Source organism: Stegostoma tigrinum, chromosome 3 (genome assembly GCF_030684315.1).
Source record: "Stegostoma tigrinum isolate sSteTig4 chromosome 3, sSteTig4.hap1, whole genome shotgun sequence".
In the NCBI taxonomy this organism is placed as follows: domain Eukaryota; kingdom Metazoa; phylum Chordata; class Chondrichthyes; order Orectolobiformes; family Stegostomatidae; genus Stegostoma; species Stegostoma tigrinum.
Genome location: NC_081356.1, coordinates 33,119,843 through 33,137,485, shown reverse-complemented (window position 1 = coordinate 33,137,485; position 17,643 = coordinate 33,119,843). Strand labels below are relative to the sequence as shown.

At 44.9% G+C, this 17,643-nt stretch overlaps 1 protein-coding gene across 6 annotated transcripts in view; it reads right to left on the bottom strand.

Moving 5' to 3' along the window:
- The window catches only part of plppr1 (phospholipid phosphatase related 1), a 107,958-nt gene that overhangs the window by 12,308 nt on the left and 78,007 nt on the right, over positions 1-17,643 (bottom strand). For all 6 annotated transcript variants that reach the window (XR_007247191.2, XM_048527593.2, XM_048527592.2 and 3 more), the window contains exons 5-6: positions 10,265-10,515; positions 551-727 (exon numbers count right to left, since the gene is read on the bottom strand). Coding sequence is in view for 5 of the 6 variants with exons in the window: in XM_048527593.2 (XP_048383550.1) it covers positions 551-727; positions 10,265-10,515 (428 nt within the window). In the remaining variant the exon portion in view is untranslated. The remainder of the gene's footprint in view (positions 1-550; positions 728-10,264; positions 10,516-17,643) is intronic.

Here is a 17,643-nt window from a genome sequence, read left to right as displayed (position 1 = left end):
AGGTAAAGTATCAGGTTGCCATTGTACTTGATCTCCCACTGACATTGGGGAAGCATTAAACACAGCCTCCTGGTCAAATAACTTACTACGTCTACATCCAGCTGCCCTGACATCCATCTCAGCCCCAGTTAGGACCAAACATTTCAGGCCAAGGTTTCAGACCTTTCACCATTTTTTTAACCAGCTAAACTGGCCTGCAGGAGGATGAAGCTTTTGCTCAGGATAGATAGTTCAGGGTCAGAGGAAATACATAGCAATAAATGGGATTGGAAACAAAGTGGGGGGCAGAATCACTTGAACAAAGTCCAGCCTCATTTATTAATTTCTGTACGGCTGGACAAGGGACAGTCATAGTTCAAGAAAGAAAACACTGAAATTGAATATTCAGGCCAACATTCTACATTAAACATATTATTTTCTCCAACTATGTGTTAATGGATACATGCATCTTAAAGTCTAACTTTTTTCTTGGACCAAGTTACCCAGCGGTAGGGATTTTTTAATTTGATACATCCGAACAGTTTCAATGCTAAAGATAAAATGGACTTACCAAAAACAATGCTACTGTGCTGCCCAGTACAAAGCCTGCAATCACATCGGAGCAATGATTGCGATATTCAGACACTCTATTCAATCCTGTTAAAAAAGCAGCACAGAGAGCCCCCAAGCACAACACGGGTTTGGCTAACCTGCTGCTTTTGGTCTTTATTGTGCTTGTGATGTACATCTGAAAGAAAATGAGGTCACACACAGATCAATAGCATGGATGCACTTATCAAGGCTTAACAAATTACAAGTCTGTGCAAAAGTAATAAACCTGGATCCCAATGTAATACTTACTGGTGTGATGCTTCCTATTTTATCAAGTGGAGAGTGCAGTTCAAAAATACATTCCTTGGCAATGAAGAGCTTTAGGAAGTCCCAGGATCATGAAAGGGGCTACATAAAGGCAAGTCCCTGCTACATTTCCAGCTAAGTCTCATTCAGCATTCTTGGCTGAGAGCCCAAAAATCCATTAGTCTATTAAAACAGCTATACCCAATAGAAACAGTGCTTGATGGAAAACGTTTCTTCTTTGATCAATTAAGAAAATAGATTCTATGTTCTTTAAGCAAGGGAAAGAGTCAAGAGCTTATTTATACTTTAAAAGTCTGACAATTTTCCAGGACTGTCACAGAATCAGTATTTTCCTTGTGAATGACTTCTTCTTTTTTGTGAATGTCAGCATTGCTGGCAAGGTCCATGTTTGTTGGCTATTTTAATTACCCTTGAACTAAAATGGTTTACTCAGCTATTTCACAAAAACTGTTAAAAGTCAGCCACATTCTTGTCAATTTATAGTCACGTATTGGCCAGAGCAGGCAAGGAGAACAGATTTCCTTCTCTTCTGGATTTTAGTGAACTAACTGACATTTTGAAACTGAGTGGTAGTTTTATTGTGCCATTTCCTGAGACGAGATTTATTTTCCAGATTTATTAACTGAATTTTAAATTCCACAGCTGCGGTTCTATTTCTGGCTTATAAAAATCAAGTGACATTCCAACTCTGCACCTGAATGTCTGCTTCTTTTATGAAGATATTCCATTCTACTAATTCTATTTGGAGTTGTTAGTGCGTGAATAAGTTTGACTTGGTATTGGAGGGTATGCCATAAGGGATGGGTGGTGAAGCGTAAGTTGGCATAGAGAATGAGATGCCATGGAACAGTGAGGAAGCAGATGGGTATCAGAAATTCTGTTCAAGCTTATCTTTTTCCAAAAGGTTCCCTCATCCAGACCATGACACGTGACCCTACTGATGTCACAATTCACAAAGTCGTACAGAAAATGGCCTGACTCTCTAAACTGTCATGGGTGGAGTTGTAACATAGTAGAGTAGGGGATGCCTACCAGCCACAATAGAACCAATCAGTTTGAAGAGTGCAGGGTGTAGTGCGCGTGACATGAAATAACACTTGGAGTCCTGGAATCTGCTCTCGCCCAACATTTTTTTCCAAAAATTGCAGAGTCTCTAACAGGAAAATCCAGCACAAATGCCGACCATTTAATTGATCACAGGCAAAACACAAGATACAAACATGCCTTTCAGCTAGCCCATGTATGCAAAGAAAATAAAGCTGGGTAAAGCTTAAATAAATGGAAGAAAAACACTGATGAAGATGAATTGTTTTGTACAGCATCTGCAAGATGGTTTATTCTTTTATGTTTTAGGAAACAATACTCAAGTTTGACCACAAGAAAGCATGATGCCAACATTAATTTAGATCTTTACTTACTTCACTAAACTAGATAAACCACTCCAGAAAAGTTTTTGATGCCTCTGTACATAACAGGACTTGATGAAACCATTTTTAAGGAGAATTAACAATAATGACATGCAACTCTAGATTTAGTCTTGGGGAAAATATTTTAGCCCTAAAGCCACAAAGATGATTTTTTTCCACAGTCAAAACCACCTTTATTGTTGTTCTGAGGGACTAGAACATTACTTTTGGATCCTGTTTGTGTGATCTTGTTTATGAAAGCCTGGCAGAAAGACAAATAAAAAAAATTGCAATATTGTGACAGCACACTTTGCTGGGAGCTGACGTATTTCACTCCAAATTGAAAGATTTTACTAACTAGTGACCAAGGTGGATTATAGAATGCGGTCCAGCAGGCTTGCATATTCTTGAGAGGCAATTTGGGAAGGGAAATGCTGCATAAAACCTTATACAAATGTTGCAAGAGTAACACTTTAAAACACATTTCTAATAAACGTGAAACACCAATCTAATTGGGTATGTGCAGGTTCAAATAAATCAAGTGCTTTAATTTCATCCTTGGAACTGATGTTTTGCATGGGGAATTTGCTAATTACAGTACAATAGTACTGATTTGAAAATGTGTGTAACCAAGCATTATGGTCCCGACAGTCTTACAGCAGAATAGTCTGTTCAACCTGAAACCTTCCAAAAAACAGTTTAAGACAACACTATCACCCTATTTTCCACAGTCCAGGTTTGCTGGTAATCCTCTGAATGATGAATGCATTGAACCAAATGTAGTTTAACAAAGGTTCCTCTATTATTTGAATAAGCTGAGGAAGAAATATCACAATAATCTCCTGCATCAGAGATGGGTAATAAATGCTGGCCAATGATGCTTGCATCCCATTAACAATTTGAGCGCAGTCTGAGCACATAAGAAGATCATCTGAAAGATAACAGTTAATTCAAAATGTCAATTTATTTTTCAGAACATTTTATCATTGTTTGCACTTCCTTCTCCTGGAAAGCATGTTATTATTTCTGCTGTTTGGATTGGACTTTGCCACTCAAGTCCAATGAGTCAGAATTACATCCATGATGCCATTTATTCTAACAGTGATGTGAAGCTCTGAGCACCAATCATTTGTGGGGTAGACTGCCACTGCTGTTCCTTTCTGTTCTACTGGCCTAGGGACTGTTCAGCAGTGGTCTGTGGTGAGGGATGAGCCACAAGTAAGTGTCAGCAGAAGACAGTCATCCTCTTAATAATTAACAAGATGTAATTTATTACATCTCAGTAATTTATTATATTAATGATTACTAATAAGACGTAGGTAAGACTGCAATAGGGATAAAAACAATTAACCATGCCCCCCGGCCCAAACACAATGCAGCAGGGGTCAGGGCCAAACACATTGGGCCCTCTAGCGCCACACCCCTGATTAATTGCCCCTGCTAGTGCCAGGCTCTGGGTAAGACTTGTCTCTGAGAAGGTACTAGGTCAGACCCCAACTGCTGTCTATCCAAAGTGCTCCACATAGTGCCTATGTTATGCATCAGAAACTTTGGAACTTCAATTTCATTCATTTGATAAGATCATGACTGATCTCCTCTCAGACTCAAGTCCAGAATCCCTCAACCAATTACTAACTGAAACATCCAGTTAATGTACCAGCATCCACTGCACTTAGGGTGAGGAAAGAATTCCACAGATTCAGGATTTGTTTGAGAGAATTTTTCCTCATCTGTTTTAAATCTGCTACCCGTCTTATCCTAAAAACCATGAGCTCTCATTCTTGATTACCCTACCCGAGGAAACCTCTTTCTATGTCTACTTTGTCAATCCGCTTTAGCATCTTATTTGTCAAACAGATTGCCCCTCATTCTCAAACTCCAAAAGTGAATATTCTCTGAACTGCTTCCAAAGCAATTACATTCCTCCTCAAGGACGCTAAAACAGTATACAAGATTGTAGATGCAGTCTCATTAATGCCTTGTACAGTTGCAAAAACGCTCTCTGCTTTATATTTTTTTTTAGCAATATGTGCTCAAATTCCATTTGCTTTCTTTTATTAGAGGTAATGGGAACTGCAGATGCTGGAGAATTCCAAGATATTAAAATGTGAGGCTGGATGAACACAGCAGGCCAAGCAGCATCTCAGGACCACAAAAGCTGACGTTTCGGGCCGAGACCCTTCATCAGAGAGGGGGATGGGGAGAGGGAACTGGAATAAATAGGGAGAGAGGGGGAGGCGGACCAAAGATGGAGAGTAAAGAAGATAGGTGGAGAGAGTATAGGTGGGGAGGTAGGGAGGGGATAGGTCAGTCCAGGGAAGACGGACGGGTCAAGGAGGTGGGATGAGGTTAGTAGGTAGATGGGGGTGCGGCTTGGGGTGGGAGGAAGGGATGGGTGAGAGGAAGAACAGGTTAGGGAGGCAGAGACAGGTTGGACTGGTTTTGGGATGCAGTGGGTGGGGGGGAAGAGCTGGGCTGGTTGTGTGGTGCAGTGGGGGGAGGGGATGAACTGGGCTGGTTTAGGGATGCAGTAGAGGAAGGGGAGATTTTGAAACTGGTGAAGTCCACATTGATACCATTACGCTGCAGGGTTCCCAGGCGGAATATGAGTTGCTGTTCCTGCAACCTTCGGGTGGCATCATTGTGGCAGTGCAGGAGGCCCATGATGGACATGTCATCTAAAGAATGGGAGGGGGAGTGGAAATGGTTTGCGACTGGGAGGTGCAGTTGTTTGTTGCGAACTGAGCGGAGGTGTTCTGCAAAGCGGTCCCCAAGCCTCTGCTTGGTTTCCCCAATGTAGAGGAAGCTGCACCGGGTACAGTGGATGCAGTATACCACATTGACAGATGTGCAGGTGAACCTCTGCTTAATGTGGAATGTCATCTTGGGGCCTGGGATAGGGGTGAGGGAGGAGGTGTGGGGGCAAGTGTAGCATTTCCTGCGGTTGCAGGGGAAGGTTCCAGGTGTGGTGGGGTTGGAGGGCAGTGTGGAGCGATCAAGGGAGTCACGGAGAGAGTGGTCTCTCCGGAAAGCAGACAGGGGTGGGGATGGAAAAATGTCTTGGGTGGTGGGGTCGGATTGTAAATGGCGGAAGTGTCGGAGGATGATGCGTTGTATCCGGAGGTTGGTAGGGTAGTGTGTGAGAACGAGGGGGATCCTCTTAGGGCGGTTGTGGGGGGGGCGGGGTGTGAGGGATGTGTTGTAGGAAATACGGGAGACGCGGTCAAGGGCGTTCTCGATCACTGTGGGGGGAAAGTTGCGGTCCTCAAAGAACTTGGACATCTGGGATGTGCGGGAGTGGAATGTCTTATCGTGGGAGCAGATGCGGCGGAGGCGGAGGAATTGGGAATAGGGGATGGAATTTTTGCAGGAGGGTGGGTGGGAGGAGGTGTATTCTAGGTAGCTGTGGGAGTCGGTGGGCTTGAAATGGACATCAGTTACAAGCTGGTTGCCTGAGATGGAGACTGAGAGGTCCAGGAAGGTGAGGGATGTGCTGGAGATGGCCCAGGTGAACTGAAGGTTGGGGTGGAAGGTGTTGGTGAGGTGGATGAACTGTTCGAGCTCCTCTGGGGAGCAAGAGGCGGCGCCGATACAGTCATCAATGTACCGGAGGAAGAGGTGGGGTTTGGGGCCTGTGTAGGTGCGGAAGAGGGACTGTTCCACGTAGCCTACAAAGAGGCAGGCATAGCTGGGGCCCATGCGGGTGCCCATGGCCACACCCTTAGTCTGTAGGAAGTGGGAGGAGTCAAAAGAGAAGTTGTTGAGTGTGAGGACGAGTTCAGCTAGGCGGATGAGAGTGTCGGTGGAGGGGGACTGGTCGGGCCTGCGGGACAGGAAGAAGCGGAGGGCCTTGAGGCCATCTCCATGCGGAATGCAGGTGTACAGGGACTGGACGCCCATGGTGAATATGAGGTGTTGGGGGCCAGGGAATTGGAAGTCCTGGAGGAGGCGGAGGGCATGGGTGGTGTCACGGACGTAGGTGGGGAGTTCCTGGACCAAAGGGGAGAAAATGGAGTCCAGATAGGTGGAGATGAGTTCGGTGGGGCAGGAGCAGGCTGAGACAATGGGTCGACCAGGGCAGGCAGGTTTGTGGATTTTGGGAAGGAGATAGAAACGAGCCACACTGAGCCCTGCCGCATCTTCACCATCCCCCCAGACCTCCCACTGACTGAGGACGAACGGTCAGTCCTTAGCAAGGGGCTCACCTTTGTCGCCCTACAACCACACATCAACGAATACCAGTCACGGTTGGACATAGAGCAGTTTTTCCGCCGTCTTCGCCTCCATGCCTACTTCTTCAACCGGGAACCTAACCCTCCTTCCACTGACCCCTTCACCCGCTTCCAACACAAGTTCTCCTCCTGGACACCACCCCCAGGCCTCCTACCCTCCCTCGAACTCTTCATCCCTAACTGCCGTCGAGACATTAACCGCCTCAACCTCTCCACCCCTCTCACCCACTCCAACCTCTCCCCCGCAGAACGGGCAGCCCTCCGCTCCCTCCGCTCCAACCCCAACCTCACCATCAAACCCGCAGACAAGGGTGGCGCAGTGGTAGTATGGCGCACTGACCTCTACATCGCCGAGGCCAGACGCCAACTCTCCGACACCACCTCCTACCGCCCCCTCGATCATGACCCCACACCCGAGCACCAAACCATCATCTCCAACACCATTCACGACCTCATCACCTCAGGGGACCTCCCACCCACAGCCTCCAACCTCATTGTTCCCCAACCCCGCACGGCCCGTTTCTATCTCCTTCCCAAAATCCACAAACCTGCCTGCCCTGGTCGACCCATCGTCTCAGCCCGCTCCTGCCCCACCGAACTCATCTCCACCTATCTGAACTCCATTTTCTCCCCTTTGGTCCAGGAACTCCCCACCTACGTCCGTGACACCACCCACGCCCTCCGCCTCCTCCAGGACTTCCAATTCCCTGGCCCCCAACACCTCATATTCACCATGGACATCCAGTCCCTGTACACCTGCATTGCGCATGGAGATGGCCTCAAGGCCCTCCGCTTCTTCCTGTCCCGCAGGCCCGACCAGTCCCCCTCCACCGACACTCTCATCCGCCTAGCTGAACTCGTCCTCACTCTCAACAACTTCTCTTTTGACTCCTCCCACTTCCTACAGACTAAGGGGGTGGCCATGGGCACCCGCATGGGCCCCAGCTATGCCTGCCTCTTTGTAGGCTACGTGGAACAGTCCCACTTTCGCACCTACACAGGCCCCAAACCCCACCTCTTCCTCCGGTACATTGATGACTGTATCGGCGCCGCCTCTTGCTCCCCAGAGGAGCTCGAACAGTTCATCCACTTCACCAACACCTTCCACCCCAACCTTCAGTTCACCTGGGCCATCTCCAGCACATCCCTCACCTTCCTGGACCTCTCAGTCTCCATCTCAGGCAACCAGCTTGTAACTGATGTCCATTTCAAGCCCACCGACTCCCACAGCTACCTAGAATACACCTCCTCCCACCCACCCTCCTGCAAAAATTCCATCCCCTATTCCCAATTCCTCCGCCTCCGCCGCATCTGCTCCCACGATAAGACATTCCACTCCCGCACATCCCAGATGTCCAAGTTCTTTAAGGACCGCAACTTTCCCCCCACAGTGATCGAGAACGCCCTTGACCGCGTCTCCCGTATTTCCCGCAACACATCCCTCACACCCCGCCCCCCCCCCACAACCGCCCTAAGAGGATCCCCCTCGTTCTCACACACCACCCTACCAACCTCCGGATACAACGCATCATCCTCCGACACTTCCGCCATTTACAATCCGACCCCACCACCCAAGACATTTTTCCATCCCCACCCCTGTCTGCTTTCCGGAGAGACCACTCTCTCCGTGACTCCCTTGATCGCTCCACACTGCCCTCCAACCCCACCACACCTGGAACCTTCCCCTGCAACCGCAGGAAATGCTACACTTGCCCCCACACCTCCTCCCTCACCCCTATCCCAGGCCCCAAGATGACATTCCACATTAAGCAGAGGTTCACCTGCACATCTGCCAATGTGTTATACTGCATCCACTGTACCCGGTGCAGCTTCCTCTACATTGGGGAAACCAAGCGGAGGCTTGGGGACCGCTTTGCAGAACACCTCCGCTCAGTTCGCAACAAACAACTGCACCTCCCAGTCGCAAACCATTTCCACTCCCCCTCCCATTCTCTAGATGACATGTCCATCATGGGCCTCCTGCACTGCCACAATGATGCCACCCGAAGGTTGCAGGAACAGCAACTCATATTCCGCCTGGGAACCCTGCAGCGTAATGGTATCAATGTGGACTTCACCAGTTTCAAAATCTCCCCTTCCCCTACTGCATCCCTAAACCAGCCCAGTTCGTCCCCTCCCCCCACTGCACCACACAACCAGCCCAGCTCTTCACCCCCACCCACTGCATCCCAAAACCAGTCCAACCTGTCTCTGCCTCCCTAACCGGTTCTTCCTCTCACCCATCCCTTCCTCCCACCCCAAGCCGCACTCCCATCTACCTACTAACCTCATCCCACCTCCTTGACCCGTCCGTCTTCCCTGGACTGACCTATCCCCTCCCTACCTCCCCACCTATACTCTCTCCACCTATCTTCTTTACTCTCCATCTTTGGTCCGCCTCCCCCTCTCTCCCTATTTATTCCAGTTCCCTCTCCCCATCCCCCTCTCTGATGAAGGGTCTAGGCCCGAAACGTCAGCTTTTGTGCTCCTGAGATGCTGCTTGGCCTGCTGTGTTCATCCAGCCTCACATTTTATTATCTTGCTTTCTTTTATTACTGGCTAAACCTGCGTACTAGTTTCCTGCAATCACATGTATACCTCTGCACTGAGGCTTCTTTCTATTTAAGTAATAAGTTGCTTTTCTATTCCACCAACCGAAATTGATAACCTCAGACTTACCTATGTTAAATTGCACCAAGGCACCAACTACCCTCGATCAGCTGTGATGAGTTGGGCATGTCATCCACATGACCGACACGAGACTGCCCAAGCAGGTACTCTACTCCTAAGCTCCTAAATGGCAGGTGAGGCCCAGGTGGACAAGGAAATGCTTCACTGATCCCCCTAAGGCCTTGTTGGCAAAGTGTGACATTTCCACCGCCAACTAGAACTTACTGGCCCAAGACCATTTGGATTTTTTTTTGAGTTGAAATTCCAAGGAACTTCAAAGAGATACAAATTTTAATATTTGATCCCAAGCTAAGTGGAGGACGAGCATCCAGGAAGATGTAGAGAATCTCCTAGACTTGCCATCGGAGGGGAAGAAGCAGAAGCTAGGCATAAGAGGAGTGCATTGCCACAGCAATGCCCCGCCCACCCCTTTCCATGACCACCTGCTGCCCCAAATGTAAACAGAATGTGGAGAAGCCGCATGGTCTGGACAGCCACTTACAGATTCACCTCCAGAGTGGAAGAGTTTCCTCCTCGTCTGTGAGGGACTACCGATGATGATGATCCCCATTACTCCTACTAAACTTCACAACCATGTCGCCCATTCCAATACAACAATCCTTAAAGTACGCCTCTGAACAAAGCTTTTCTTGTCACCTGTACTACATCTCCTTACACAGTTGTGTCAAATTATATCTGATTACTTATTTGTTAGTAGAATATGGCTTTCAATAACAAAGTCGTCATTTACAATGTGTCTTTAATTGCCCTTGAACATGCTGATGAGCTGCCATTTGGATCACTACAGCCTTTGGGGTGTCAAGGAGACCACAGTGCTGCCTGGAAGGAAGTTCCAGGATTTTGTTCCCAGCAATTAGTAAACGAACAGTGATAGAAATCCATTGAAACACTACTGTGAACTGATTGGGGACCATCCACTGCATTAAGGACACCATATAAGTTCAGTTTATTACATTACATGAAGAATGCCACAAGCGAATCAAAGGCGCTGGGTGGGACAGTAAATTTTCTGTAAAAATGTATGAGGCCCAGCCGCTAAGCCTCATGAGCAGCCAGTTTGATGAAACATGCTCTTACCGTAGCATACAAGGCACAGTAGATGCTCAAAGATGCATCTTTAGATGGAAAGGATCTTCGTGCATTTGCAATGACTTCAGGGTTCCCAGTGCAGATGTGTTCATTAGTAATGAATCTGGAGTGGGAACGGCAATCTGTTCCTGTGTAATTGGGTTTGCAAACGGTTATAAAGTATGGGGTTAGGCTCCCTGTGACCACTTGGCCTGCGTTTGCAAATATATCTGTTGCAAACAGTCCAAAGGCAAACACACCTATTGGGGAAGAAAGAAACACAAAACCAGTGAAAAATCATTACTCTCTTGTTTTGGTGAGCTGAGATTCAACCACAACATTGCTTCATGCAGTCACTGCTAGTTATCTAAACCCAGCTTCCTAATAGCTTTTCAAGGCATTCCCATTGTTCAGGCCTATGTATTAAAATAGGAAAACACAACCTCTGTCATACTCAATGAAATAGGTCATATGAGAACATGTGTACAGCATTCAAACCCCAATTCTAAAGTCTGCAAGTTCCCCAGAATCAAATCCGTTCAAATCTGCAAAGTCATCAGAATCCCAAGCCCACCTGCACACAAATAGGTCACCTAAACAAATGTTATGATCCCAGCTGATGGTGATACTGGAGATGTCAGATTCCACAGTGAAACCTAGCTTGGTAGACCAGAAGTTTTGCTTTTGCAATTTAGTTTTCGTGGTCAGTCAATCAAAATATTCATGAGGCTGCCAATGTGCTTTCTAACAAATGCGCAGATTTTGCGTGTAATAAACTTACAAATATATATGAGACACTTTCTAAAAATGTTTTCATAAACATCAAAAAAATTTAATCTTTATTATTTGCCCCAGCATTGTCCTTTACAGTCACACAAGCCCAATGAAGCATTATTCCTATCTTAACTCTTTAACCTTTTATTCAGTTGATGAAGTTGTAAGTGTTTCTTTTTGGTGACTTTGGCAAATGCACAAATGTGATTCTTTGCTTCAGAGATACACAGACACAAGCTAATTCACTGACATTTCTCACCAAACTCTATAGAGAATTCTTTTCAATTACTTTGACTATTTTTAGGCTGGTAACAGCACGTCAAATATGGATATGTTCTTCTGATCTGAACCACTTTCTGGCCTCTCTCACTTTCAGGGTTGTAAGAGCTTAATTACTCAGTGTTTACCAAGTTATCTCCCCAGGTAGCTTATCTAGTTATATAGCTGAATTCACATTGATTTCTTGGAAATGCCATTTTCATCTACTGATTTTAAAATGTTTCTGAACTTTTGTGGGGGATAGGGGGTCTTCCTCATAGAATTGAAAACAAAAACCCATTTAGTATCCAAAGTTTGAAATAACAGCATTTTGTAAACCCTCACCATGCAAGAAAATAACAGCCTGCATTCAAAAAAAAGCAACAATCCATGCAAAAATTCTTCCTCACAAATTTTCAAGCTCCTGTTTTCAAAAGTATTAAGCCCTCTACCTGAGCCTCTCTCCCTCCCTCACCCCATCACACTCCTCATTGAAATTTTGAAGACAAATTTGTGATGGACCTGGGCTCAGTTCCACCCTTGGGTGACTTTGTGTGTGTGTGTGTGCGTGTGCGTGCGCGTGCGCGCTCCGGTTTTGTCCCACTCCAAAGATGTGCAGGTTTGGTGGATTAGCCACACTAAATTGCCTCTAGTATTCAGGGATCTGTAGATTTAGATGTGTTCGCCATGGGAGATGCAGGGTTACAGGGAGTGGACATGGCAAGGGGATGGGTCTGAGTAGGATGCTCTTCAGAGGGTCAGTGTGGACATGTTGGGCTGAAGGGCCTGTTTCCAGACTGTAGGGATTCTGGGGAATAAAGTTTGGGACACCACCCTTTTTAAATGTGCGAAACCCAGTGTGGAAACAAAAAGATGCCTCCTGAGATAGTAGGAACTGCCAATGCTGGAGAACCATTTCTGAAGAAGGGTCTCAACCCGAAACATCAAACTTTCCTGCTCCTCTGATGCTGCTTGGCCTGCTGTGTTCATCCAGCAAGATGCCTCCTGATTTTGTTTTCTTCATGCTCAGGATGTGCACATTTGTTGACAATTCCCAATTGTCTGATGGGGGCACACAAGGTCATTTACATTTAGGAGGAAGTCTGAGAGGGAAAAATTGTAAGTTGGAAAATTTGAAGAAACTTTTTAATACAATATAGCATATTATGTGACCACCAGATATCTAAATGCTTTACAGTCGACTTACTACTTTTTAAATTCTCTTTGTTGTTTATAGTGTAGGTACAACTAACATTCTAGGCCACTTTAGAGCTCAGTGAAAAGTCAGCCATCTTGACAGGGCCTGGAGTCACAAAAAAGTTTAGAAGATAAGGATGGTAAATTTGTTCTGAGGAGAGATTGGGGAGACTGGGCCTTTGTATCCTCTGTAGGTTAGAACAATGAGCAGTGATTTCATAGAGACGTGCAAAAGTCCTCAAGGGACAGAGTAGAAACAGGAATGGATGATTCCCCTCTCCCTACTTCACAATCTTAAAAATTCTTTACCACAGAGGGCTCTGCAAATTCATTCCTATGAAGTAAGTTCAAGACAGATTAGAAATCTAAAAATCTATCAATGACGTGAGTAATACGGGGATAGCACAGAAACATAGCCGATCATCAACCTCAACACTATGGCCTACTCTGATAGAGCAGATGTGAGGGGCTGTATGATGTGAATAATACACACCTATGTTCCTACGGTGGTTTATTTCGGTAATGTAGAATTAGAGGTGGGTCAAAGTCACATTTGGGAGCACGTCTGAGAGTGGAAAATGATAAAACCTGGAAAACAATTATATCTCAGCAATCATACTGAAGTGGCAATGCTGTGGACTTGAAATCTTGGAATAGAGAAAAAGGCTTACCTATATATGCCATCTTTTATGATCAGCATACATCTCGATGCTTTACCATTAACTCAGTACTTTTGAACTGTAGTTATTGTTATAGTCTGGGGAATGTGGCAGCTCATTTGAACTCAGCAAACTGCAATGATGACCAGACAATTTGTTTTGCTTTTGCATGGTAGTGTTATTTGAGGGTTAAAAATTGGCCTTGAGATTATTGAGATGCATTGTTGTGTGACTGTTCTCCACAAGCTGTTTTGTTACTGGACAAGTCATTCTGTTATACTTGAGGGAAGTCGGTTGTAAGTTCTCTTTTGCTGTAGTTTTTAAAGACTGTCTGTCTTTAAACTCTCTATGGACTGCAGTGCAAATTTCAACCAAACTATGTACACTGCTGTAGTGATTGGTTTAAATGGATTCAATTCGTTTGTAATTAGGATTTACTTGCTGATGTGCATATTGCTAAGACTCCCACCCCACATCCACTGACTAACTCAATGGCGTCAATTGACGATACAGTGAGGAGCTGGAGGAACACACAGGCCAGGCAGCATCAGAGGAACAAGAAAGTTGACATTTCGAGTCGGGGCCCTTCTTCAGAAATGGGGAGGGGGAAGGCAGCTCAAAAATAAATAGAGAGAAGGGGTGGGGCTGGGGAAAGTAGGCAGGATGGTGATAGATGAGTGTAGGTAGGGAGTGGTGGGAATGGAGCAGTAAGATGGGTGGGGCAATATATGTGGGACAGAAGATGGACAGGTTGTGTCAGGTCAAGTTGTCTGAGACGAGAGGGAGGGTTGGATACGGGATGAGGCTGGAGGTGGGGAGGTTTTAAAACATGAACTCCATGTTTAGGCCATTGGGCTGTATATGGTCCCGAGGTGAGATATGAGGTGTTGCTCCTCCAGTTTGCAGGTGGTGTCATTGTGACACTGGAGGAGGCCCAGGATGGATATACCACCCAGAAAGTTGGAGGTGGAGTTAAAATGGTTGGCGACTGGAAGGTGGTGTTGTTTGTTGTGTACAGAGCACAGATGCTCTACAAAGCGGCCTCCGAGTCCAAGCTTGGTCTCACTGATATACAGGAGGCCACATTGGGAGCAGCAGATACGGTAAACCAAGTTGACAGATGTGCAGGTGAACACCTGTCGGATATGGAAGGTTTGGTTTTGTGCCTTGAATGGAGGTGAGGTAGGAGCTATAAGGCAGCTGTAGCACTTCCTGTGGTTGCTGGGAAATTTACAATCGTTTTTGTTCACGTTGCCTCTGTAATGCAGGTTTTGCTTGAAGAAAATGAACACCAGGCTAAATAATTTGCTTTAATAGAAAACCAACAATGGCACAAACCATACAGTAATGGAATCTCCTGCCATTTAACATCTTCACTTTGTTTATTTCATTGTCCTTTGTGCTATGTTAAAATGAGCAATGTTTGTCTTGCAAAATGTCTTTGGGGGTGCAATGAAATAAGAAGGGCTTGTTTTATATCATAATCTATACAACAATCAGATATCTCACAGCAACCAATGAACTAATTTTGAAATGTAGGCTCAACTATAATACAGAAAACAATAACCAATTAGTGTACAGCAAACCTCCTCCAGAAACAAAGTGAGAATGGGGAGATAATCTCTTTTTTCTTTAGACCTGAGAAGACTGAGAGGGGAGAGATAATGGGAACTGCAGATGCTGGAGAATCCAAGATAACAAAGTCGGGGGCTAGATGAGCACAGCAGGCCAAGCAGCATCTTAGGAGCACAAAAGCTGATGCTTCAGGCCTCGACCCTTTTGAGAGTGGACTTGATTGAAGGTGTATAAGATTTGAAGGGGCATGGGCAGGGTGGATAGAAAGCACCAGTTTTTCTTAGTTGAAGAGTCAGTAACAAGTGGGCATAATTTTAAGAGACGGGCAGGAGGTTCAGAGGAGACAATCTGTTTTTTGTGGTAATTGGAGGCATAGAATTAGGTTATATGGTGTAGAGGAGACAGAGCCTGCACTGAAAAAACAAAACATCATCTATTATATACTAAGGCACTGATTTTAGCTCAGTTGGCTGGATAGCTGGTTTGTGACGCACAGTAACACCAACACCATGGGTTTAATTCCCACACTGGTTAAGGTTACCATGAAGAACTCTCCTTCTCAGTCTCTCCCCTCTGGTTAAACCACCACCAGTTGTCATTCTCTCTGAGAGTAGTCTTATTGTCACTATGGTGACCTACCGGCATTTTTAATTTGCCGTCACTTAGCTTTCTACCTCAACTAGACTCCTAGTGTGTTCCAAGTTCCCACTACCTTCTGGGTTAAAAAGATTTTACTTCAAATCCCCTTTAAATCTCCTGTCTTTCACTTCAGAATTATGACCCCTTATCACAGACCCTTCAACTTAAAGAGGCAGCTACTTTCTTTCCACCCTGTCTATGCCCCTCAGAATTTCTACACCTCAATTTGATTAACTTCTTGGGCCAAAGATCACCTTTTAACTGCTGTTGCAGAGATCTACTCCCCAGGTGTATTGGACAGTCATTATTGTCAAGAATTGTTTAAATATGTGATAGACTTGACAATGAAGATATGGAACGTTATAACTTGAGCACTTTTAGATACCAAATACTGACAATATCTTCATACTGTGAGACTGGTATCAGATGGGTTAGCTAGAACCAGGAAGTCCAAATCATTATAATCACTATGGGATCCATCAAAGTTGTATATAACTCCTGAGATTAATGGTCTTGATGGACACTCATGCCAGAATACACTAAGCTTCTATAGGTTGGCTCAAATGAAGTGAATAACCAAAATTTCAGGTCCAGATTGCAGGAAGGTAAGGTCAGTATTCTAAATGTACAACAAAAGAAGCTCAATTGGAGACACCAAAGAACTGGTGGTAGTGTCAGTTCAATGATCGACTCCTGGCAGGTATATTAAGATAACCACTGTACTTGTTATATTCTCTGCATTTGTTTGTTATGGAAGTTTGTGCATTACGTTTACCGAAGTGCCTGATCCCTTGTATACTTGAGTAAAACCCTGTTTTGAGTCATGTGGCAACAGAGGGGTCTGAATTCTGGACAATTTCCCCTAATGCATTTAATGAAGCTATAATAAGCAACAAAGCAATGGAGAAAAGTGTGCATTTGCTAGTAAATATTCATTGGTATTCATGAGGAAATCTGTTTGTAAAATTTACAGGCTCCCTTTCTCAGGATAGAGTTGAGGGGAAATTTGAGTGTTCTGCTCCTTTAGAATTCTCAGCCTCAGTAGTTGGCGACAAGAATCACTAGATAGTTTCAAGGTGACAGGAAATTCCTGTTTGGCAAATGAATAAAAAGTTAAAGGTAATGGGAGTGTGAATTTTATTTCTTAAGCAGATCAGCCGTGATCTTATTGGAGGGCCAAATGACAATATGCTTTCAGTTCCTGGTATATATGTATATTTGTATTTAGTGGCACTGTCTCATTGCTTTGCTTAACTTAGTGGCATCTGACATCCCCATTTTGACCCATCACTTTTTTCCAGGTGCAATTTAATTAAAGTTGCCTGAAAAATTACCAGAGCCAACTCTGGGTTGAGTGCTTTTTCTATCACCATAAACAGTGCCTTGACTTAGTCTTCAAAATGGACCCTCGTGCCTTTTTTTTAAACACTTCATTGCATGAGTAGGTCTTACTGTGACAATCCTGGTGATTACAAAAGTTCAGCGCAGACTACAGTGTTAATTACTGATGTCTACAACTTCCTCCAAACTCCCAATCCTTCCTGGTCTCCAAAACATGCCTCATTCAGAGAACCAATTTCCAATGATCCATCATCAGCAATTGACCTTTCTGCTGCCTTGATCCTGAATTTTGGAATTTCTTTTGCCAAATCACGCTCACCTCCATAAGGTGCTCCTTAAAACAACCTACTCTGTACTTTTGGTTAGTCGTCCTAATTTCTTAGATTGTTCAACATCAAATGTGTTTGCTTACATTTCTCATAATGTGCCTCAGGATGTTTACTACAAACTGGGAATTTTTTTTATTTGAGAACTATAGCTGATAGCAATATTTAGATATAACCAGTCCACCAGGACCAGAGCCGCAGTCTAAAATTGTGTCCTTGCTGCAAGAGTTAGTCAAGGATGAAAAGCTGCAAACGTGATGTCTTGTATATGGGAGTCTAGTTACTACACACTGCTCCATTGCAGCAGCACTTTCTGAAAAGTTGGAAAATGCTGGGCAATGGAAAGACTTCTTTTAAAAGTAATAAATAATCTCCTTAATTACAAATGAGACTATTTTCTTGTAGCTGTGTACAGAGTATTACAAGACACATGCTGTGGAACAGATGGACTTTGACAGGCTGAACCTACACAGCTTCCCTTCAAAAGATCAACAGATTTGATCTTCAAATGCATTCTGTCACTCCTAACTGTGAAATTGTGACACAGCTTCTTTTCGTTTAATTGATTTCTTCCAGAAGGAGTAAGTGCATAAAGGAAACATCTGATAATACAACGCAC